Source organism: Ceratina calcarata, unplaced genomic scaffold, assembly GCF_001652005.2.
Source record: "Ceratina calcarata isolate Rehan_Ccalc_2016 unplaced genomic scaffold, ASM165200v1 scaffold127.2, whole genome shotgun sequence".
Taxonomy (NCBI): domain Eukaryota; kingdom Metazoa; phylum Arthropoda; class Insecta; order Hymenoptera; family Apidae; genus Ceratina; species Ceratina calcarata.
Window position 1 is genome coordinate 1,144,715 of NW_017133727.1, and position 25,195 is coordinate 1,169,909.

A 25,195-nucleotide genomic window follows, 5' to 3' on the forward strand; every position below is an offset into this window, starting at 1 on the left:
AGCGGAGAACAAAAAAGTATTTTTCTTCATACGAAATTCGATTGTCTGAAAGTAATGTATTTCTAAAGCTATATAATTATCGATTAAATGTTATAAGCAGGATTTTCTGTTTCGCATTTAAAGTAATTTATATCACACTGTACATACTCTTTTTGCATTTCGAACATATTTACATATGAACCATTATCCACCGGTCATATTTATATATGAACCACTATTTTCAACTACGATTTTCTTCTTTCATTCCTCTTCAATTATTTATTAACTTTGATCTTATCATAAGCGTGGGAGTATGTAAGCACCGAAAATAAAAATTTCCTAATCTCGCAGTTTCGTCTGTTGACATTTTTCATCATTTTAAACTCGTACGCTATTTTCGTATGTCGCTTACTTTGAATAATATCATCAAAATTCAAATTCTCTTCAAAACTCATAGCACAGTGTTTACTATCATTCACTAAAAATGACGATTTAACGTTGTTCATGTCATAAATTTTATTCTGTCTATTTCGTCAAATGCCACTCTAGCGCTATGAAAAATATTATATTTTTTAGATATACTATATTCACCATAGTCTTATAAAAAGTTGTGAAAAACTATTTTTCTTGGCGCTATAGAGTGGCACTAATTCTTAATCATCGTAAGTTAGTATACATATATTACTATACATAGAAAAACGTGTCATCGTAAAGGTGATAGTTCGTTTCTCACCTAACGTACAAATTCATTGTCATTAAACGCGAAGAGATTCACGCTTAAGCTTCTATGTACGAGGTTGTACGAACACAATGTTACGTTATCGTTCTATTCGTGACCTACGTACGTACATACATAACGTCCTATCGCATGCGCATCATTCATGAAAGGGAAAAAGAGTAAATGATACATGGAGGGTAGGAGGGGAAGGAGATTTCAGAAGTGGGAGGAGGGGGTCAGTGACCGTTACATCATCGAGAACTCATAGTCTAGGGAAATTAATAAAACCGCCATTCACGTGCGATTATAAATTCAAATGGAATGAAAAAAATACTAATTCGAATATCAATGATTTATTGCCAATGCGCGTAATGTTTTCACACACACATGTCGCAATTTCTTGCCAGATATTTTCCATCTAACGTGACGCTTTTATTAAATTTAATAACTTTTTGTTGATCATTTTATCTGAACTATTAGCAATATGAAAATGTACGTTAACTCGACAGTTTATTAAAAGTATGATTGTTTGGATAATGTAAAACGTTGCTCTATTATGTTAACGAAAGAATGAATCTTCAGAGAAGTTGTTCCTTAAAAGAGGTATCGCGGATTCGGACTAACAGCTCACGATATATCTATAATTAATTGTTAATGATCATGTATTTTAATGCTATCTGCATTCGCAAGTTGCAGCAACCTTCGCCTGGGACAATTAAGTTTCTCAAATTATTTTACGCTTAATATAAAACGCTAAGAGACGATGCAAATGAAAATTTTGCGTCACGCTGTCTGTCGAAGAAACTGTTACGCAATGATAGATAAGAAAAACTATGATACCATCATCAGCATTTCGTAATTTAAAACCTCATATAGTTACAATGGTGAAGGAACGGAAAAGAGGGAAAGTGTTTTAAGATGCGTGATAGAATTCGGGAGGAAATATCCTTGAACGCGATATATCGGTCAGCGCATCATTAATTCTCCATAATCCGCTAGCAAATAATGTGAGAAATGCCTCGTCGTGGCTCGGACGTGTCAGACAATGTGGCAACGTCGCGACAGCAACGTCGCCTTACGAAAGCAGACAGGCACATTCACCCTTTGTGATGTTCCAACGCATGCGCAGTCATTTCCACGAAAGAATAGGTACCAATGCGATGCACCGGCACGCGGAACCATGATCTGTGGAATACTGCGACACCGCATATCGTTATACCTTACGACGCATGCGTCGCGTATCCTGCCACATGTGTCAAACTACCGCCGAAAGGTCGTCTATCCACTATTCTGCTACGGCCGCCGCGACACACACATAAATACCTAATATACATGTATACATACAAGTAACGACCAATGGTGGATCTCACGTGAAGCATATTTTTATCGCGTGACGCGATTGGTCGCCCGACCATCATCCGTCATCTTTCATATGCATTTATTTTTCACGCACTATTTTGTTTTCTCTTCCCCTTATCTAATTTCACGTACGGCCTTTTTTTCGTATTACTTTCTCCCACGTGGAATTCCTTTTTTTACTGATTTCTATTATAAAGGTACATAAACAATATTATTGTTATCTGCAATTCTACCTGTATACCACAAAGATTAGAAATAGGGTAAACGTGTCTTGTTTTAGACCTTAGCCAATAGTCAGCCTCCTTAGAAATGTATGGCTTAGAAATAAGAATAACAAATTTTTGTACAGTTCAATATGTCTAATGATTAATCAATGGTTTCGTACAATAAAGTTTTGAATAAGTAATTGGTAATAGCTAAGTCAGTTATTTTTAAGGTTAGAATTGCCGTTAGATCGTTAACATGTATATTTTCCAAAGGTGGATGACTATTGGTAAACAATTTTAAATAGTCGACTATTAGAACTTCGTGATTTTCTTCTCATGCAGTTAGCTCTAAGAAATTATTATATATTCTAGTTGATCACGTTCGTTCATAACACAAATAAAATGATTTTATTAATCGAATACAAAATTACGTATAGTTGCTAGATAATCCTTTATCGTTAGTTACTTGTAGGTTCTTATTAAATGAAGAGTAATAAGACTTTTTCCAAGGAAATGTTTTCTAGGACATTCTTTTTCTTTATTTTAATATTTCTCTTGTCATGAGGAATGTGTCGCTTGCACATATATCCATGCGCAAGATGTGATGCATGATGCATCCAGAAATGCAAACTATGTAAGGAAACCGTTATTGCTGTAGGGACACGAGCGTCTAATGTGATTTTCTTGCTAGAAATTCAGAGCACTTTCGTACTGCATTGCAAATATAATTAACAACAACATTTTAAGGTGTTTCCACTATAACTTTTTTAATAGATCTTAGTTTTCAATAGTATTTCACTACCTCAGTGTAAAGTGAAGCAGGTTACTTTCCTTAATTTTGTGAAACGTGCAATTTGAAATAAATTATAACATGTAGCTTTATTATGTTTTCCTTTAATTTAGTATAACAGTGAGCAGTCCAAATGTTATGTAGAATAACGAAGTAAGTTGAAAACCTGGACTTGAGTCACTCTTACAAGTATTTTACAATCACTTCTTACAATATAAAGAGTCTTATTTATTGTCAGTACAAATGAACTAATATGAAACGATAAAAGTCAGAGTAAGTCTATTAATCCCTATTTTGAGAAGCAAAGGTTTTACTGCAGCTGGTATAACACATTTTTTAAGTAGAGAATAGTGAGGGATACTAATTGAAAACTAGTAAAATGCCTTATTATAAGAAATGGTTGTGGATAAAGTGATTAAACCTATACCCTGTTTTCATTAGCAGTGGCCCTAAATCATATCCATGATTATCTAGCTAAATAAGTAGAATCTTTAGTAACTTTGGTTAGCAAAAAATGAAAAGTAGCGAGTAGGGACATCAATTCGGATTTACCTTACCTTGCTTTTAATATATTAGCATTTGTAGTTGAAGAAAGCAATGCAACTCACAATTTTTGTGTGAAGACTTACATAACTGTGATCTTCATCCTTTCATATGTAAGTTAATTTGATAAAATAAATATTACTGACCCTTTCGCTTCTGCCTTTGTCGACCTATGAGGCATATTTGTATTCTTGACTATCAGGCGAGCATCTTCTAATAGGATGATAAGTCTTTTTGCTTTGTAACAGATGTTTTAAGAACGATCAAAGACCATGAAAAATAGTTAAAAAATAAAAGGGTTTATATTTATTATTACTATATTAAAATGATCTTTTGTGGACTGACGCCACTGGGCAGAGCAAGGGATTCAATGGGATGAGTCAGTTTCTAACTTTCCCCGGTGCTAACGCACGTGCTGTGGTTTCAGGTCGGCGCAAAATTACGTGAACATCAAAAGCAGCAGCCCCGTGTCACCGAGGACGATAGGGGCAGGGGTGACTTACGTGCAGGGTGGCGCGGCTGCATCCTCGGCGTCGGCGGCGGGAACAACAGGAAGTGGAAGCAGCAGCGGCGGTGGAAGCGGAGGCGGTGGTGGTGTTAACAACGTGAACAGCGGGGCTGGATCTGGTTCCGGTGTCGTATCATCGGCCGGAAGCGGGAACACCACCGGTACCGGTAACAGTGCCGGTACTGGAAGCAACAGTGGCGGGAACACCGGCACGGTGGGTAGTGCACCAGGAGGTTACGTTACCGTGCCGATGGCTGCCAGCCTGCGGTACATACACCCGTACCCGTCGACGCCGACATCGGCGTCGGTGCCGGCAGTAGCGACGATGGTAACCTCGGCTTCATCGGCACCGACCCCTGTCCCGGTACCTGCACCCGCAGCTGCACCTGCCAACCCGCCTACAGTCAGTCAAACGCCGCCACCATCGCTCCCGGGGACTTACGTCGCAAGGGACGCTTACCGCATCGCCACCACGAATGTAGGTATTTCCTTCTTTGATTTATCACTTGATAAATCGCCCTCGAAACCCTCTCTATCCGTTTTCTCCGTTTCAAAAATCTGTAGCTGTACGTCCAGATAAATTTTAAAACGCAATTGAACATTGGGATATTAAAAGAAGATGCAGTTTTTTAACTTTGTAATAATACATTGATTTTGTAACTGTAATTTCTTCTTTATAATGTAGGAGAACTGGAATTAAATATCTTATTGAGAGAATTTTGCGTACATATGCGTGTAATTAATATTTACACATAATGTGGTTATAACAATGCTGGGTATGGTGAGTACCAACCTTTTGTTGCTGCCTAAATGTTTGGAACGCGTTGTACGAAACGCGCGTGTAGATTTGCCCCCGCTCTGCCCTTGACTTTCACCTACTATTAGCCCTCCCCCTTTCCCTTCTGCTTAGCGGTGTAGCTTGTATTTGTCGCGAACGGAGCGCGGTTTTCAAATCATTTTATGCTGATATCAAAACCAGATCCTTTAACAGCATCACTATTTTTTATGAGTCTTCATCTTTTTTTACTATAAAAATAATATCGTGAAACTTCGACGATTTCCGGAAAAACATTCCTTGAAAGAAAATTTATTTTAATAATTAAGAAAATATTCCTGTTTCTGATGCAAGCAGTTCAAAGAAATTACGAATTTACGAATTTATTACGTCTCACGTTACAGTCCATTTAAAATGTACATTACGCGTATGTACTTATATACGCATAGAATTAGATAAACGATCTGTACACGAAGTCGTACGCGTTATCTGTTTGGGTGCGAGATTAGAATCGCAAGGCGGGTGTGTAAGCAGGGCAAATAGCGCGAGGGTCGGGAGAAATAAAGATGGAGCGATTAAAAGCGGAATGTTTAGCCGTAACGCGAGTGCAAGGAACGTATGACGGTTGTTGTAGATGTATCGATAGTCTACCGTCTGCCCTCTTGAACCGGGTCATCGATTTTCTTGAAATAGGTTCGCGCCAGAAAGGTTGGGCAAGATAAATTGAATAAAACGCGCGATGAAAAAAGCACAAGAGCAGTCGAATATATATTCGTAGGAAACGGATAGAGAGAAAATGGGTGTAATGTTAGATGGAAAGAAGGAGGAGATTTTAATAGTTCCCGTTGTCTAGGTGAACGAGAGGATCGCCATCAGCGTGAGCAGCAGTCCTCTGTCGCAGATCGGCGTCGGTGTCGGAGTGGTTACAGCCGAATACGCGGCGAACAGCGGGTTAGGCGGTGGCAGGGGGGACAGACCGAGGATATCGCTTCTGCCACCTGCCTCGGTTACCCCGACACCTTCTCCGACGGCGCCAGATTATCAGCATGTGTCCAGCGCGAGGAATTCACGAATAGGCATGATGCCCGTCCAGCCGGATCAGTATTGCAGCCGTACGGCTATCGAGTTGGGCAAGCTCCAGGAGGCGCCGCCCTTCAAGAAAATACGTCTCAGTCAACCGACCCAGGTTCAGTTGCAATCGCAGTCACAATCTCGCTGTCAGAGTTTGTCGCCTGCCGATGCCTGCCTCAAGCAGCAGCAGGAACACGTTGTTCAGTTGGTACAAACGCTTAGGATAGACACTAGGGTGGGTATAAACATAGTCACGGTACCCGTATTTAGTATGCACTTCCTTATCTAATCTAATGTTGTCTAAGTGACTTACAACAATTAGCTGAATGTTTGTTCAGTCCGTACATTTTTAAGTGGATTATAATGGTCAAATCATAGCAATTATGGCAATGCTCTAAATTTGATAATAAATTTTGTGTAGAACTGGAAAGATGTTCGTTTAGGGATAGAAATTTGTACATTAAATGGGTACTATTAGTTTATGATGTGTGATGCCGTATTTTATGGAGAATTGTTGTTAGGAGCAGCCTTCGACGGGAGCGTACACGCCGCAGACTGAAGCTATTTCGCCCACGCTTCCGGAGCCGACTACGCAAGAAGATGCACAATTCAGGAGCACCAAGGACGATCTCTTGCAACAAATCGCGAAGGTCGATAGGGAAATTGCGAAAAGGGAAACAAACATAAACAAGCTTCGGAAAAAAGAGGTAGAATTAGAAGAGACAGCGAATAAACCTCTGGAAGCCCCTGGTCTTAAACGGCAGGTTGAGGAACAATCTCAGCAACCAAAGCATCGATCCCTGGCACAACAAATTTATGCTGACAACAGGGTAAAATCATTATGCTTACACTTATCTGGTAATGTGAACAATCATAGATTTGATAAACAAAATTACGCAAATTAGTTTGGTCAAGACTGCTTTTGTAATTCGGAGTTTTTACTTTATGCATGGTTTACGTAAAAATTTATATGTATTAGGCGGAGTTCTGATGATTAATTCGAATTGTAGAGAAAGGCAGAAGAAGCACACCGACTGCTAGAAAGGTTGGGTCCAAAAGTGGAACTACCTTTGTACAATCAGCCGTCAGATACAAGTGTGTACCAAGAAAATCGTACGAAACACCAAACGTACATGAGGGCGAGGCTTATAGCGAGGCTTCGACGAGAACACGCTGAACGCGCGTCCCTTCACCGGCAACAGTCACAAACGTACGCTGTTTTGGTACAGGAGTGGCACCGTAAAGTAGAGCGATTGGAGGCGACGCAGAAAAGAAAATCGAAAGAAGCGAAGAATCGTGAATTTTTCGAAAAAGTCTTTCCCGAATTACGGAAACAAAGGGAAGATAAGGAACGCTTCAACAGAGTCGGTGCTCGCATCAAGAGTGAAGCCGATTTAGAGGAAATTATGGACGGCCTTCAAGAGCAAGAGGTATCTACGCACATACACATATTTAGACTTATTTTGTGCTGATAACGTTGATGGTTTATAACGGTACTTCAAATTAATTATACGATGGCTTAAAAAAAATAGAATAATGGGGAAGTTCGTGGGGGTCAATTAGTTATTACGCGGAACAGATACTTAATTATGAACGAGATGCACGATTAGAACCATATTATTACTTAAGCAGTAATAATTGTTATATCTACATACATGATAATGATAGTAATCGTTCCATTACTTTTATAGATGGAAGATAAGAAGATGCGCTCATACGCAGTAATACCGCCTTTATTATTGGATATGAAGCAGAGGCGAATCGCGTTTCAAAATCGGAACGGTCTTCTTCAACCTGAAGAATTAGAGGCTCTTCATAGCGAACGAAAATTAATCAACGTGTGGAGTTCCATGGAGCATGAATTGTTTAAGGAGAAATATTTACAACATCCGAAGAATTTTGGAACAATAGCTCAATCTTTAGAACATAAGTCCGTTCCAGATTGTGTGCATCATTACTACCTCACTAAAAAAGCAGAAAATTATAAGCAGCTCTTGCGAAAGTCCCGGCAACGAACACGTAGCTCTCGGAACAACCCTAATAATAAAGTGAGTGTTATTAATTAGTAGACTCCGAATTTTCATGCAGAATAAAATATTCATTGTTCAGTTCAAAAAATGCATACACATTTTTTTTATCATGTAATCTAATATCATATAAACATTATAATAGACACTCATCTCTGAATATTTTGTATAGTTTGTATATTTTTAACATGGCAAACATGTTTCATATTCACTACTGATACAATTTTTTTAGAAATGCGTAAAATCCACGATCTATTGATTAGACTTTTTCTTAGTTTACGTTCAATATAAATGTTAATCATTTGTTAATCCCTTTTTCAGGTAAATAATACCAGTTCGAGTATTGGGACATTAGACATTTTGACTACGGGTGTTACGACAAGGTTGCAACGCGAGCAACAGCAAAAGACTCAGGAGAATCCTCAGAATAGTTCGTCGTCAACATCAACGATCACGACAACGACGACAACGACGACGACGACGACAACGACAAGTACGAGTACGACTACGTCGAACGCATCGGCGACGGTCGTTGCGGCAACAAACGTGACGACTTCGACGACCACTTCGAGTTCATCAACGTCGGGTATATGTTTAACGACGGACTCCGTGATAGCATCGACGACAGCCACAACGACATCTGCATCGAGCTCTACAACGTCGTCGTCCGCGACACCGTTAACGACTACGACTGCGAAGGATAGCAGGGATTCCAGTAAAGAGAACAAAGAGAGCAAAGTTGAGTCAAAGGAACCGCACCTTATCAAAATCGAAGTAAAAGAAGAGCCGCAGTTGAACTCCGAAGCGGTGCCGGGAAAAGATGTCAAAGTAATGTACGTATACATTTATTGCTTTTCACAAGTTAGAGTCGTACTGTAAATTTTGTGCAGAGTCGATTGAAACATACTGTAGAATCTCACAAAAGCAGATAATAAGTGCTTAGAATTATATTTGAAATACATATTACAACAGTTTTGTATGATCTAATTACCAAAAATTTCTGTGAAAATGATCCAAATAATTTTATGAGCCGTATATCTCATGTCGACTGAATATGTTAATTATAAAAGAATACGGAGATAATAATCCGTTGACAAGATTAATAGAAGTGTATTGTGATATGATAAAGTGGATCTTGGACGACGTTTTATCATTTTATCCATGCAATAACAAACTTGAGTAACAATATTGATTTCTTGTCTCTTAAGGAAAAACAAGACATAAGTATTGATAATATTATTAATAATATAATTACTATTTTTTCAAATTTCTTCAACCATCACGTTTATTATGAGTTTGTGGTTTAAGAGATAATGCCCGTAAAACTTAAGGTAGTACACAGTTACGAAAATTAATTTTCTTACGATTGTTTCTAAATTTTAACTATATGATAATTATAGTACTATTTATCGATGATTAAAATTATAGGAAACCTGGCATTATAATGAGCGAGATATTCACCCTCAAAGTTTCTTTTTTTAACATGTAATCACTATATTGACACTTTTCGAAGATGACATTTTTAATTATAACAAAAAACTGATTTTACAATGTGTATAAAAAAAATTAACATATCATGTAAGAAAATCATAAGAATCTTACATTAAAAGATTAGAGTGGTTAGTGTCATCGTTTGTAAATAAGAGCATCGCAAAAATTGCAAATTCATAAAATTTATATGAAATTGCGCAAGAAAATAAGGTGTTAGATGAAGAGAAACGTAAGAAGCAGGTTCAAGCTGTACAGTTATATTTAAAACTATCTTTCTGCTCTCATTAAGAAATTCAGATGGCATCCGCAAATCTACACGCAGCGTAGTTTCGGATGCCAGTCTAGCACTACTACTACTACTACTACTTTGAAATAAAAAAAATAAATGGCCACAGATCTGGTGTACTATTTGGTAACTAGACTTTTGATGTAACCGATATTTTGGCCGTAAATTTCTACGCAGACTCGGTCACCGCAATAAATAACTTTCTATTTTCATATCACTTACGTTTAGAAACTATAAATCTCAAAATAGAAATTCTCAGCGATCGAATAATTACTCACTCATATATTTTTCTCATAATCGTTAATTCATTTTCAACGAACACTTACGTAATAAAAAATGATTAAACTACGACATCGTGTACAAATACATAGCTCACGAAGTGAGATATTAAGTCGAGAGTTGAAATTTAGGTAAACAAGCACAGACACGAATAAAATATTTAATGAAGTAATCAATATAAGTTATTAAATTCAAGTTCAGATAAATTTGAAAATTTACAATTTTCTCATTGTACTGAAAAGAAAACACGTATCATATATGACTTGAACATCCAAGTTTATATGCTTGGAATGTTGAAGATAATTTATAACAGGCTGAATTATTTCATAAAATCATACATCTATATAGTCTAGTTCGTGTTTCGAGCTCGTATGATCTATGTAGGCCGTTTTCAGAATGCGCGTCTTACGTGTAGCTTTCTACCTATAAAGCAGCATGCTGCTTTAATAAATCATCCGCCTAGTGCCAAGAAGCTAATATTAAAGTTAACGACGTTAATTTTAACTAAAAGAAAGTTTCGTTCTAGACTTAATAGCAGGCAAACATGTTACATAAATCTCAGTTTGAAAGTTTCCAGCTTATTTCAATCAATTATTTTCCATACGACGAAAAACACGTTTCAATTTTTTTTAAGAAACGTAGAATGTGGTGTGTAATATTAAAATAATTCCATATTATTCAACTACGTTTGATGTCGCTTGGAATGTATATTTTTTTATTACCTTTTATAATCAACTTGAGAACGTTCGTAATCCATGTTTTTGTCATTTATTAACAGTTCATTGATTATAAACGTATTAATTAATCAACTGCTTCCGAATATAACGTATGAGGAAAAGGCATTTACATCTCTCCGTAATTGCGTTAATATTCTATATATTTCTCTGCGACATTTTGCATGCAAGTTCCAAGAAATTTAATTCGTACATTGTTAAAAAATATAACACTTTTTTACTTCTAACAAGCAAACATAGCATGAATAATTATATAGCGTATGAAATATTTAATTTAACTAGAAATTTTATAATTTCTACCAATTTTTAATAATTTTCCGCTCACCATTTCCACTTTCCTTTAAATTAATTTTTTTATTTAATTAATATAATGAAAGACTGGAATTCTGACAATCGTTATCGAGTTTGGAGCCATAAAAATTGTTGGAACGTGAATAAAAGGAAAGAGGGAGAGAGTAACGGTGAATGGAGGGCGTCTAGGGGGAGCAAAGGGTGGTAGTGGAACAGGGAGGTTCGTGTGGGATAAGGCGGGGTAGTTATTAGCAGATTGTAATGCTAATCAATGGTTACTGGTTAGTGGATTATGTTTACGTAGGCATTCATCATCGAAATTGAATCGATCGTTGAAAATCTGATTCTGAACCGCACGAAGACCGGAATGTGTTGACTTATCCTGTTCGCTTAGGAATTATATCGAATTGCTGCAAAACGAGGGAATTTTTTTACATCGAGACGAGAATGATAATTCTTGTAGTACATTTTTTACGCGGCTTTATAAATATGAAAGAGAATATATGACAATTTATGAATTTGAGGATAATAAAATTTTTCTAACGTCGTTTATAGAATATTTGGGCGTCAAATTTATATTTTTCTGAACTTTCATTGCGTAATTTTCTAAAGTATAAATCTTGATAAGATAAAATTATCTATTATGAAACATTTTCTAATAGAAGTACAAGTTAAACACCGATTTTAGATAGTTAGAAAAGTTAATATTGAGAATTTGCAGACTGTTCGATATACTAATATTTCTGGCTGAAGTAATCAATTGGAAAATTTAAAACAGATATTAATCTTGTAGGAAACGAGCCATCTATAAGTGTTTTTGCAGTCGGAAATGCAATTAACGGAACTCGTACATGTGTTTGACAAAATTTGACATTAACTTTTTTTACTGGGGTCTTTAATAAAAATTTGAAACGTTTCTTATAGATCGAAGTAAATTATGTATAGATATACAAAGTTTCATAAAAATTGGTTAACATGGTTATGAGCTACAAATCGCAGGTTTTCACAACTTTTGGCCTATAACAGAGATAAATTGAAGAATATGTCCAACTTTTTATGTGCACACAGATTTTTAAGTGCTAAGGTTATTAAACTGTTTAATGTAAACTGTATAAATCTGAAACCAGATTTTCTTTAAATGAATATGACAAATGGTTTATTTTGTATAAACATCCACAATCCGTGATTATAATTGAGATTGTGTTTCATAACAGTTATTTTCACCTAAAAGTTTATTAGAAGTTTCTTAATAAATGCAATCGTGAATATTATTTGAGAGGTTTTAACAAATCGAAACGATGTTATTGCAGGGAGGCGGCAAACAGTGGTGGTGGCGGTGGCAGCGTGGCGGCAACGAGCAGGATAAAAGAAAAGAAAAAAGATAACCACGCAACCCCGATGGAAACCAGCGACGAGGAAGCCCAATCAATGGACACCGTTGGTAAGTTTGATTAAACAAATTTCATCTATTTCATCGTTCGATTCGCTGTCTTCCGTCAGTTTTTAGCCAGATTTTCAAGAGTTCGCAATTTTACATTGTATGTACGTTTCGCGATTCTTTTTTTTATGCAGTCAGATTTATTAAAAAAAAGCTTACTCGTTCGTGTAATATACGATGTTTGTGAAGGCAGAGATTCTGATCGAGTAAAGTTTAGGATTAGAAAGAATTGTTTTCTGTTTAATTAACGCTTGCATGTTAATAATGAAAAAATATTGAATACTTTTCACTTTAGGAAATAAATTAATGAACTCTGCAATTAAATTTTTACTAATTTCTAAACTTTTGATTAAATTTGGTTTTACAAAATAGTTCTATTATCGATTATTTCAATTGCGTAATTATATTGCCGTGTCTACTATTAGCGTTTGAAGAATAGAGTTTAAAAGTTGATTGTTTTAGATGTTATTATTGCATAATACAACAGAACTACATGGATTTAATACATTGTCATAAATATAATGAAACATCATTTATTATATAATCGCTTTACACAAACGCTTTAACAATCGATAATTCTGAAGTTGACGTACAATTCTGACAACTTCGTGATAAGCGATTAACAAATTGATCGGGACACTCAAATCTTTTGAATTCATTTTTATTACCGTTCCTTTCAATACTATCGTTACAGGAAATATCAGTTAACATTATCTAGCTACAGTTAATTATTACAATTTGTTCAACATTATCTCCAAACTTGATCTCTACAAGACTCAAACAGTGAATCTTTTTCCTCAATTAACTGAACACCATTTAATATCAGTCGAGCCATTTGCACTTGTTACTATTTAATGCAACATTCAAATCTTAAATCATAATGTGTCACTATATACGTGAGACAAGAAAGACGAATCGATCATTTCAATCAGACTTGAACATGTTATTGAGGCTTGTTTTCACATCTCAATTTTCACAGTATGATTTATAAAATATTGTATTTCCGTCTTCATTGCCTCTCGTTGTTGGTCGTCGAAGTAGTCGATTCCTGATCTTCCGGCACGATGCTGTTCGCTTCGTCCGACTGGCTCCTCTCCTCCCTGTTCGCGTGGCACAGTTTCCTGTGCTTATGCACGAAATAATAGCTCGGGAACTTACAGCCGCATATCTTGCACGGATAATATTGAACATTCAGATCCAGCAGGCGAACTTCCCTCCTGTTTCGTACGGTCTCTTGCCTCTGCCTGTTCCCGATCGAGTCGTTCGTTCTGATCGATAACAAATGCCTCTTGGTGTGTTTCCTATAGCAGTACTGCGACTTGAAAGTGTGCCTGCAGTAACCGCACGTGTAGCTCCCCCCGGTTCCGTTACCAGCGTCGATCCGAGGTTCGCTCGGGTCACAGGTTGTCCTCACGGATCCCGCTGGGCCCCCGTTCTCGTCGTTCTCGCTCGACGCGTTGTTCTCCGGCTCGAAACACGGTCTCTGTAACCGCGAGCCGGAACCGGCGCCCGCGGTGGACGAGTAATTCTCGTTCAACACGCGATGGAACTTTACCGGGCCGTCGCAGCAAGCCACGTCGTACACCACCGACAAAATGCTCGACGGACCGTCGTTCCCGCTGTTGGAAGAGCCGCGTCCTCTTCGCTTGGAGCCTCTGCCGCGGTCGTTCTCCCCGACAGAGCCCGTATCGCTGTTCTTGTCGTGGCTGCGAGGTATCCTAGAATCTTCGGCAAGAGGCGAACCGAGTCGCTGCGTCCGTGGATTCTCGTTTTGCTCCTCGTAATCGGGTTCCTCTTTTCTGGCTCGGTTCTCCGTCGGTTTTCTGCTCTGGCACGCTGCGATCGAAGACTGAGACGTCGACGACGGTGTCGGTGAAATTGATTGGCAAGGCGATGACGTTCTCGTTGAAGTGACCACGTTTGACGTGGTGTACGCGGCGAAGGGATGGGAGTTTGACGCGTTCTCCGAACTCGGTTTTCCTTTGATGTCCATCCTCAGACCGCGGTTCCGCTCCACTTGAAACATCGACGATTTCGGTGAAATGTCGCTGTTGAAAATATGTTTATTAGTAACTTGACTAAGCGATTTTAATTATTAGATTTTATAAAGAATCGTGGGCACGGGAAACTAATTCGAGATCGTTTTTACTGTCAATTTCTTGATCTTTCACGGTTGGTCGCTCGAAGTGTGATCGTTTGAGAAAAGCTAACACTAACCGAAGCTAAAGTAAACATAGATATCTCGAATCTGTTGCGTTAACAATTCCGTTCAGTCGGTTAAATTGAGGCAAACAATGCGAACCTATAAACCGTCGAGCTCTGCGTTTCTTGGATGCTCGTCGGAACGATGGAAACGCTGAGTGGTACGGCCGATTGCATCAAGACCGACGGTTGTAGTTGGGGTAAATGCGATATGCCGATCGTACCAGGCGGCGGCGGCGCGGTCGGTGGATACAGCGGCGGCCAACACATGCTCGGGTCTATCATCAATCTGTTCGGTATCGGTCGAAGTATGTTCCCGGGACCCGTCGTCGACGCGGGCATCGAGCTCGACGATGTCAGCGTCGACGTCGGACCCTGTGGGACCGGGATCGGAGTCGGCAGCGGAGGAGCCCTTAGTCTGAGTAACGCCGCTCTGCATTGCTCCAATGCTCCCGGCATATGCAACAAATGTGTGGCCAGTAGCACGCTGTAAACATTGTCCAGCGTCACCTCCAATCGGCCAGTGTACATGTAGTCCAATAGTGGCGCGAAAGCTTCCCCACCTGCAAATTCATTATTTAAACCGAGGAACGAGTAAAGGTAAAAAATATAATTATAAAAAAAGCTCTTCGTTAACTCCTCGTTTAATTCGCGAATGATGACTGACGATTGTGTGTACATGAACTTACACTAAAAACAGCTCGATTTATTGAAATTTCAATGAGATCTTCATGACCTGGTGCTTACTAACTACTTCATAAGAAAACGAATTTTCAACGAACGCAGGAAAAGAGAAAGACATAGCCGAAAAGAGGAAAGAGACACGAAAGCGCGAGGAAAAATTAGGGAAGATAGACAGGGTATCAGGAAAAAACCGACGGTTGAAAACTTCCAAGTGTTGTCATGGAATATCTCGAGTGAAAAATAATGGAAAAATAAAATAATGAAACAAAACGCTGGGAAAATGTAAAGAGAAACTCGAAGTATACCATATAACGTGGCAAAGACAAGTTACCACAAAGCTTTTTTAATAAGTTACTATTGTACATTTTTCAAATGTTTGTCTCTTTTTTAGATTGTTACATTTAACTACTAGACGACAGATTTTCTGTACACAATCCTGAAAAACAACTCCATCCGAGATTATTCAAGTCAATCTGTTCTATAAATGGAAAATTGTCTCTCTTGATATCACTAATTGGATGATATTTTCAATCATTTTACACTTACTTGGAATAATAATATTGAATGTTTTCTTCGATAAAATATCTCGATAAAATTTGGAATCAAGTTTGAGATGGTTTTTGTTATTACCGATAGACGAGACCGAGACAGACGTGACCGGTTGCCGCGTCGATTGTCCGGAAAGATTGGTAGCGGTGACAGCGATAGTGGCTGGGAAACTCGTATTAACACTGGGGCTAGGCGTCGAAGCGGCGTTTGTTAATAACGCCTTTAAGTAGCCGCTATGAGCAGCTAGAACGCCCTTGTGAGCGACAAACTGATGTTCCCCTTCGTTGCCGACCCGGACCACCGTATCCGGTGGCGATAACGTCTCCTGAAGTCGCGAATAGTTGTCTGCAGTCACGCTGTCGCCGAACCAGGCTCTGTATAAACTGTACATCGTACGAACTCGGTTTGGTAGCAACAATTTATTAATTACACAAGTATCCAGGCATCGTATAATATTTAATTGATAGTCATTGAACAGATTATATGGTCCACAGAAAATTAATTATTAATTGTCACTCGTGATCGTATTAAATCATCAATCGATCTGGCAAACCACATCTGGATCTTCTGAATTCGCGGAACAAGTCTAATTTTCAAGATCAATTTCTCGATCTTCGCCAGATTATTCCCGATTCACAAATATCGATTGCTAAAACGTCGCACGATTAATCGGAAATCGTTAGGACGAGGTAATGAAGTTCGAACGGGTGATCCAACGTGTGTAGCGATTGCCCGTGATTTGAACGCCGCGTAGTCGGCTTCGTCGTCACCGCGTTCGCCTGCTTTTTCGACTGCGGCTCCTCTACCGCCCTTCTGGTCTTTCCTCCTCCAGACGGCAGCTATCAGCCAGTCCCTGTTCGATGCACCCCGACGAACGGCCAACGGAGATCCGCCCCCGACGAGTGGAGATTGGCGGTGCTGGTTCAATTACCACAGGGCTGCACGTGCGCCTGGTATATTTACCGTGTCGAGGATTGTAGCTACCCTTTCCTTGTCTTTCTCCCCTCGTGTATCATTCACCTTCCCTCGCTCTCCACCTCTATTCTTCCATCTCGCGATCCTTTCATCTCAACTTTCGCATCCTCTGTCCACGTACTTTTGACCTTGTTTTTCTTACGAACTTCGTTTCGGAAAGACTAGCACATTTCCCAAATCTATTTAGACTCAGACAAATATCGTCGCCTATAAAGGATCAAACGTCGTTTTCACCAAGCTCAGATTAACTTCATCAACGATTAAGCGTAGCCAACAAAGTAGAAGATAAAACAATAGAAACTATTTCTAAATATGTGTATTTTTAAAAGTTATGAATTAATCTGGGAATTATTTAATTTATTAATTATATATTACGTACTTGAAGAGCTACATGCAGTTATAGCTTTACTTTATAATAAATGTCTAATTTAATCATCGTACCAGTAATTTTGAGAACTATTATAGAGCTATATTTTACATTAATGGTATATGAATATCCAGAATACTAGATTTTATCAATTTCTTTCTTTTATGTTACGTTTTGTTTACCTTTGTCATTTTATTGTATTTACCTCGGCACATGTAATTGTTCAATAATTATATCGACCTGGTGGTCGGAAGAAACAGCGAGAAAGAATAATCGCAAATTGAGAGATTCGCTTTTTCCATCTTCATCTATGAAAACCTGTCGACACCCCCACTGTGTCTCATTCTGTACCGCGTCTTCAGAAGAACGAGCTGTCGATTATATATTTATTTCCTTTTCCTGGCACATGATTTATACGTAAAATACATGTATTTGTTCTTTTTACTGAGTATTGAGAAAATCTCTTTGAATCCCTTGCAATTATCGAATGCACACACAAATTACTTAACTAATGTTAGCTTAGGTTGTCTGTTAATGATCTTAGATCGGATTGATCCAGATTAGTGCAGATTAAATATTTCTGTACAGATCTGTGTTAAAAGGAGTATTCAGGATAATAATAGAGGTTTTCGAATAGATGAGAAATACAGTTAACCGATCCAAATAGAGAGTCCAACTCCTTGCCAAACTTTGTCCAACATGAAATCCTCTTTTACCAACGATTCCCGAAAACTGAAGAGCGTTACAGACGAAACGTCGAGTGGAAGGACAAACAAGAAAGCTAATGACAGGCGACAATGAAAAACGAAAGAAAAGAAAAGGAGGGTAGGTATTTAGGCACGACCACGATTTAGCACGGGGTTGTTGGCGATTAGAGTGCCTTCAGAGAGTCGAGAAGCTAGATGAAGAGGAGCCTGTTCTCTTGGAGAATGTACTTTTCAGGATGCGTCTTTTACCTGTTCCCCTTTTCTCCACCCCTTCGCGTTCCCTCTCTATCTGCCCGTTCGGCCGTCTCGTTCCCTCTATCTGGGCTCCTCTCTGATGTTTTTCATCAAATTAACTCGCGGTACGAGTACTCTTTCTCCACGGTGTTTGCATAATATCGTTTATAATTCAGGTTGCGCTCTGAATTCCACTTTTATTCTGCTTGGTGGCCCGTACACGCACAGGTCGCTCGTTTGCTCGGTCTCGTCGCTTTTTCAACCCTCGTCCGCTTTTCCTACTACTCTATCAATGACCTATCTTACTCATTTCCTTCTCTAATTTATAAGCATTAGCCGTCAAACACCGAAAAAAATTACAGGACTACCAGAAATCAATTTAGGACATTATCTGATTCATTGAATAGGACCAGTGTTTTGTTAATAAAATATTTAACATTTCTTATCATTGTCCTCAATGATTATTCAAGTACTTTCTGAATTGAAACAATTTTATATTGTTCCTTGAGGCATTTCATTTTTTACGTTTAAAGTCCTGGCTTTATCGATAGATAATATGAAACTGCTTCATATGCCGATTAGGTAAAACGGTGGATTTTTAAATGTAATGATAACAAGGGATGTTGATGCCAGTCGAATTCAAGTTAATCGCGGGTCATTGAAACACGGTGGCGCAGTTTCGAGCAAGAAACGCGTCGCCACCAATTCAGAGTGGGACATGACGATTACGCACATTTCCCAGGAGACCGGCAAGCTTCGAACCGGAGTTTAACAGATCTGGTCGGTCCGCTTCCCTTCTCCCCTTCTCCCCTTCTCCCACGTCGCTTCCTTTATCCCTTTACATTCTGATCGAAAGCAACAACCACTACCATAATCGTCGTTTGCATAGCTATTAGCGTCATTGTTAATAATAGAAACGATTGCGATATCCCAGGGATTAAATCCTTCCACGGATTTTTCGTTCAATCGAACAGACAAATTGGAGAACAATCCTTCGTACACAGAGTGGCTGGTGAGTTATTAAAAAAATGCAGTCGTGTATTCAGTAAGTGATCCTGAACAAAACATTGAAAGCAACAAACGAACTAGTGAAATGAGCTTCAACAACCTTTTGTATTTCATGTTTCTATAAAAGAAGAAAAGAATAAGCAGTGTTCTAATTCTCGTTTGCATAGCTGTTAGTATTACCGTTAATAAACAGAAACGATTGCAATATCCCAAGGGTTATGGATGTATAGGCTATACACTTAAACAATGCTAGCATGTTGAATTTGTTATTATAGATTCCTATTACTATTAAAAAGTTACCATTTTTCGATATTTTGACAAAAAAAAAATTTTTTATTTTTCCGAGATTTTTCAAGGGGTACCCTTGAAAAGAACCCCGGAAAATTGTGATAATAATAGAATTTGAAATTGATGATTGTGACCGTTTTGGACCGTGAATTGATTTTAAGTTGAGCGCTGCTCTTCGCGAACGTCCTTAAATTATCGCGTACTCCGGGACAAAAGTACATGGAAAGTGATCGCCTCTTCAATCGGCAGAATCGAAATTCACAGCGGTGGAATGGAAGGAAATAGCCCTTCGGGCTGGCGACGTATAATCGGGAGCCAGTAGTGTACACATTGGAGAGGCCCCGGTATCGCTCTCGGTGAATCCCGGGGAGACGAGAAAGAACGCTACCGCGGTTTAATGCTCCGAGCTCGGTCGAGACAAGCTGAGCAAACACTTTTCGCGATATTACCGGGATCCGTGCGGGCTTTCTGCGGCTCCTCTTCATCGCTTCTGCCACCGCTCCCCCGCCCTCTCTTCCCTGTCTCTCTCCAACGAGAAAACGTGTTCGTTCGTTTGGTCTTTCTCCAATCCCGCTTGTAATGAAATAAATACTCACCTGCTCAGAAATTCACTTATTCTTCCTTTACGTTGCATCGGCCCATATGATTGTTAGGCTACGCGCGCTCCCCTCGGTTTCAATTTTAATGGGGTAGCACGTAATTGGCTGAACGATTAAATTTACGGTGTAGAAGCTTCCCGATACGATTGCCGCGTCAAAATAATTTCCGTCCAGTGAATTTGGCTCGGTTTTTAAACTGTTATATTTAATTACTACATTGTGGATTTTCTGTATATGTAATTTTGAAAAATAACACTACTCGATATCATTGGAACCAATCTGTTTTGTGAATTGAAAATTGTCACTGCGCAAATTTAAAGCTGAGCCCAAAGCGAATCGTGTTCATCGACGATTCCATCATTCAAAGCTGATCACCCGGTAGTGAATTAAACAAAAAACAGCTTTTGAACCGCCGACTGTGATGGAAGTATCGCTAATGATATCTGACAGGTATAAATAAACTACAGACAAAATACGCGTTTCCTAATTGCACGGGTTAATTTGCAATGGCAGCAGAGGATAATTATAAATTGATAGGAAAATCAAATTAACATCTATTAATTGGTATGCTACATGTTTACTGTGACTAGATTGACAGATTTTTATGCACATCTGTGGTACTTGAAGACTGAGTACAATTTGCAAGAAAAAAAATAAAAAAAAATTCATTCTTTATAATTACACTGACATTTTCAATGAAATAGAAGATTTTTCACATACATTAATAATATGTTTTTTTTAAATCAACTTTACATATTTATTTTTAAAGTACTGTCCTATCTGATTAAACTTCGAAAATCAAAGTTTGTATAGCAACAATCGTTTCAAACATGTTACTTTAGATTATGCGTTGTACGAGAATAATTCCTATACAGCACGTTTTTCTATAACGCGAATTCATGCAACGCATAACGTATTAATCGCGTTATACGGGAGTCATAAATCAATATTTATATAGTAGAGTACTTATATGATGGGAAAAGTATGCAGATTTATATTAAATTGTATAGAGGGGCGGCAGGAGGCACTGTATGAGTAAGGACGTGTATTTCAGAGCTTTGCGCCATTTTTTTTATTTTTAAGTGAGAAAATAACGGAGAAAAAAACGGAAACCTAAGGGAGAGGAGGCGGAAGCATCAAGGAAAGGATTTAGATACAAAGAATGTAAGAAATAACACTGGCGATTCGATATGACCCTTTTTCAAGAGTTAATCACCGTTTTTTCTGAGTTATTTTCGAGATCAAAGTGAAATTTTCTTTAGGTTATTGCTAATTACCATAAGAGTACATGCAAATTTTAAGTTACTATAATTTTTCAAAAAACCCATGAATTGATTTAAAATTTTACAAGTAGCTTTTTACTAGTAATATAAATCTATAATAACAAATTCAACATGCTAACATCGTTTAAGTATACAGCCTACACATCCTCAAGGCCGAAAGGCATAAAATAAATCTATTTACTACTATTAAATTATATAGAGAATTGATAAAAAGTAAATAGTTTATAGGAGTCATTAGATCAAGTGATACGGCAGAGTTAAAGAGTGGAAACAGGAAATGGCAACGCGCAGAAGAGGAGGTGGTAGAGGCCCCATCGCTGGGTGGAAGGTTGTGGGCGAGCGCGCGTGCTCTTGGCGCGAGCTAATTAGCGTCTTGATTTACTTAATCCCAATTAAAGCCTTTAACTGCAGAGCAACACACAGCCCCCGTCGCTCTCCTGTGTGCACTAGACAGTTTTGTGAAGGGAGAGGGAGAGGGAGAGGGAGCGAGGGCCGGCTGGATTCAACGCCATGGCCGCGTTTTCGTTGTGCAAATAATGGATTATCCGCGTATAGATACACATCGCACACAGTTAATATGTCTTGCCTGTGTGCTCTAGCTGCCTGCGAACATATTAATAAGTATACAACCTGATGCAAACGACAGTCTTGTTAGAAATTATCTAATAATGCATGATTTTATTCCACACATATTTGGGATCTTAAATGCAAAGAAACTGCAGAGTAAAATTAATTTTAACCGATAAACGAGCGATTCCTTAACAAACAATTAGACTTTATTAGAAATCAAAAGACATTAACACGTCTGCCTTTTTTCGAGTCTCATCGACAGACATAGCAGCGACAACTGCCACTCTCGTCGTTAATTGCCTATCTTTATAAAAGATTGTCTAGTTTTCTAGATCCCACATATACACGTATCTTGTTATTTGAAGTTTGGATTGAGAAAATAAAAATTGTTAAGAAAGATTGGAGCTTTTTTTAAATTTTACAGAGTGTGAGAGATAATTAGTATGAAATTTTATGACATACCGATTTTATATTTAAACATTTGTATGCGCATTTCGTTCGTTTACCGTTGTCAGAAAATTGCTATTGCCAGTTTATTAAACTTTCCTGTATTTCAGAGTATAAAACGCGGGAAAATGATTGATTGTAACGATAAACTCGATTGTGTTCCAACAGCGAGTAGTCATTTCATCATCGAATATTACGTCTCTCCCTTCGTCTCTACTCTTGGATTAACAGACATTGTTTACACGGCTAGATCACATTCAGAGCAGGGGTTCAATCCGTTTTACGGAACACCATCGCCGACGATCGCTCTGTATTTGCCCGACTCTCTTCCCTCCCCTTCACCCATCCGTTTCTCGCCGTGATCGTTGCAAAAACTCGACTCGCCCTTCCTAAAAAACATACAATGAAATTTCATAAATCTCTTCGATAATTGATTACGTCGAATTACTCTGGTCACTCTTCCGCCAATTTCTGGATACCATCCCCCCCTCTTCTCGAGGACTTAATAATAGATCTCTAGAAATTTATGACATTAACTTCGCAGCTTTATTATATTATAATAATTATATAAGGTGTTCCACAATATACTGCACAGTCCTTTATTTTCTAAGTCATGGGAGATAGAAAAAAGTTTTCACGTGGCACAGTTCAAGAGAGTACATCTTTTGATGGAAACGAATTTTTATTACGTTATTATTTAATGAGCTATGATGGTCAAGTTCGGGTTTTCAAGTGAGATTAAATATGTTTTGCATCATTTGATAAAACCCTTCGCGGCAGTTTCATTTATCATTCATGTATAAGATCGATTTTAATTAGGTTTTGAGATACTGAAGTACAGAATTTATTAGTTTTTGCGAAGTGCAGATGAGAGTGCAGCGAGGGGTTCTATTGCGGCTAAGCTACGGATAACTCAAAGGATTCCGGACCTACTTCGCACGCACACAGACAAAATATGTTTTTCCAACTAGCAGCGACACATAGAAAACAGTGAAGATCGAAAGAGAGAACGTGTTGCATTTTTTATGTATGTACGTATGTGTGCGAAGAGAATCTGGAATCCAGTGAGCCATTTGTACACGAAATAAATACTTGTGGTCTGTATTAGGATCGGCAGACCTAAAAGACAATATGTTCCCGCGTCTTTTTCGGTAATAATATTTATGTAGTCTTCGACAGTGGAGGTAGCACCAAACAGAGAAAAGTATTGTTTCTTTTGAGTTTTCCCCAAATACACTTCATAACTTAGGAAATAAAGGACTGTCCAGTGTTTCATGGGACACCCTGTATAATAAGATTTTTATGTTTTATTCATTTCAATCTCGATCATGGATTTATTAAAAGCTGGTGAAATCCGATAACGAATTTGATAAAAAGAATAATACAATCGAGTTGATATAATATTGGAAATGTTTCATCATTTAAGTGGTTCTAACGAATTTTTGTTTACGATAAATGCTGCAAGTGCAGCGTTTGCACATCATTAAAATGTGCTGCACGGCTAAACACGGTAATCGAATCGTTCTGAACAGATACGTGTTTGCACGCGGGAATCCATTCCGCGGTAGCCTCTACCAATTCGAAGATTTTATTTCCAGACCGCGATGCAATTTATCGACTTTTATAAACCGGTTAATTCCCATCGTGTTTCATTGTTTCGTTACGTTTCGTGAGTTATTATAATGAAAAACGCAATCGAAGTAAGCGCTCACCGCACTGGATTATGCTAATGCCAAGGGAGAAGATGAATTCTCGTTATTTCCAATTGTAGCCTGATTTGACTCGATTGTACTATCGTATGTTTCATGATTCCTCCTTGTCTCCGCGTTCGTCAGATCAGGAAAACCCCAATGCCCATGTTTGCTTTTAATCACTTTTGCCGGAGCCCGGACCGTTATGTAATCTCATAAATACGTAAATACAAAAACGCTTCGTTCCGATGCCTCAAGCGAAAGATAGACGCGAACAGGAGAACCTCTCTCCCTCCTTTCCTTTATTCGTCTTCATTCCCGTGCTTTCTCGCGGAATTAATCTACACCGGTTCAACTGAGAAAAAATATAACGCCTTGAATTTTTACTTTTTCTAACTCGACGTTTAACAGTTTTATTCAAAGTTTCGTATATTAAGGATGTATTGGCTATACAGTCAGTCCCAAAAGTTTATGTACCGTAGTGTATGAAAAACGCATTTCCTGTAATTAAAAAGAAATGAGACGTCGAAAGAACAATGCTCATAATATATAGGTACGTGCTAAAAAGTATAGAAGAAAATATCCAATTAATTATTGACGCTGGCGAAAAGCTTTTTGTACAGAAGTTGTAGACACTGACATCCTCTACAAGAAAGATTTTATGCATTTTTCTTCTAACTCCAGTGTTTAACGAGTCAAGTGCAGTTAATTGGCGTTTTATTGGCATTGACGAAATCCGACCGTCTCAGCGTCGAAATGGTGAACTTTTGACACAAAATGTCGTTTTTCCTCAATAACTCCTAAACCGTTCGTCCTACAGGAAAATTGCATATAACCTTTCTTGTAGAGGACGATGAGATCTACAATTCCCATATAAAACTTTTTCGCTAGCATCAGTACTTAACGAGTTATTGACGAAAAACGAAAAAACAGTTTATTGCACATTACTCGTAAACTATTGATACTAGCGAAAAGTTCTTACATGGAAATTGTAGATCTCGTCGTCCTCTACCAGAAAGGTCTGATGCAGTTTTCCCATAGGTCCAACGGTTTGGGAGTTATTGGCAAGAAACGAAAATTTTGCGAAATCTAAAGG

At 38.3% G+C, this 25,195-nt stretch overlaps 2 protein-coding genes across 8 annotated transcripts in view; one reads left to right on the top strand and one right to left on the bottom strand.

The window, feature by feature from the left end:
• Positions 1-25,195, top strand: part of Smr (nuclear receptor corepressor smrter) — a 57,663-nt gene that overhangs the window by 17,012 nt on the left and 15,456 nt on the right. For all 6 annotated transcript variants that reach the window (XM_026816310.1, XM_026816291.1, XM_026816298.1 and 3 more), the window contains 7 exons: positions 4,023-4,581; positions 5,732-6,184; positions 6,477-6,779; positions 6,960-7,379; positions 7,641-7,997; positions 8,298-8,809; positions 12,368-12,498. In XM_026816310.1, the coding sequence (XP_026672111.1) occupies positions 4,023-4,581; positions 5,732-6,184; positions 6,477-6,779; positions 6,960-7,379; positions 7,641-7,997; positions 8,298-8,809; positions 12,368-12,498 (2,735 nt within the window). The remainder of the gene's footprint in view (positions 1-4,022; positions 4,582-5,731; positions 6,185-6,476; positions 6,780-6,959; positions 7,380-7,640; positions 7,998-8,297; positions 8,810-12,367; positions 12,499-25,195) is intronic.
• On the bottom strand, positions 13,141-16,717 carry LOC108628033 (uncharacterized). Of its 2 annotated transcripts, none has more exons than XM_018029683.2 (3): positions 16,012-16,717; positions 14,798-15,260; positions 13,141-14,543 (listed from the first exon to the last, which is right to left on the bottom strand). In XM_018029683.2, exons 1-3 carry the CDS (start codon positions 16,319-16,321, stop codon positions 13,505-13,507), a joined length of 1,812 nt encoding a protein of 603 aa, XP_017885172.1. In that variant the 5' UTR covers positions 16,322-16,717; the 3' UTR covers positions 13,141-13,504. The 2 variants fall into 2 exon arrangements, with proteins under 2 accessions (XP_017885172.1, XP_026672116.1); XM_026816315.1 differs by having other exon boundaries at positions 15,928-16,717.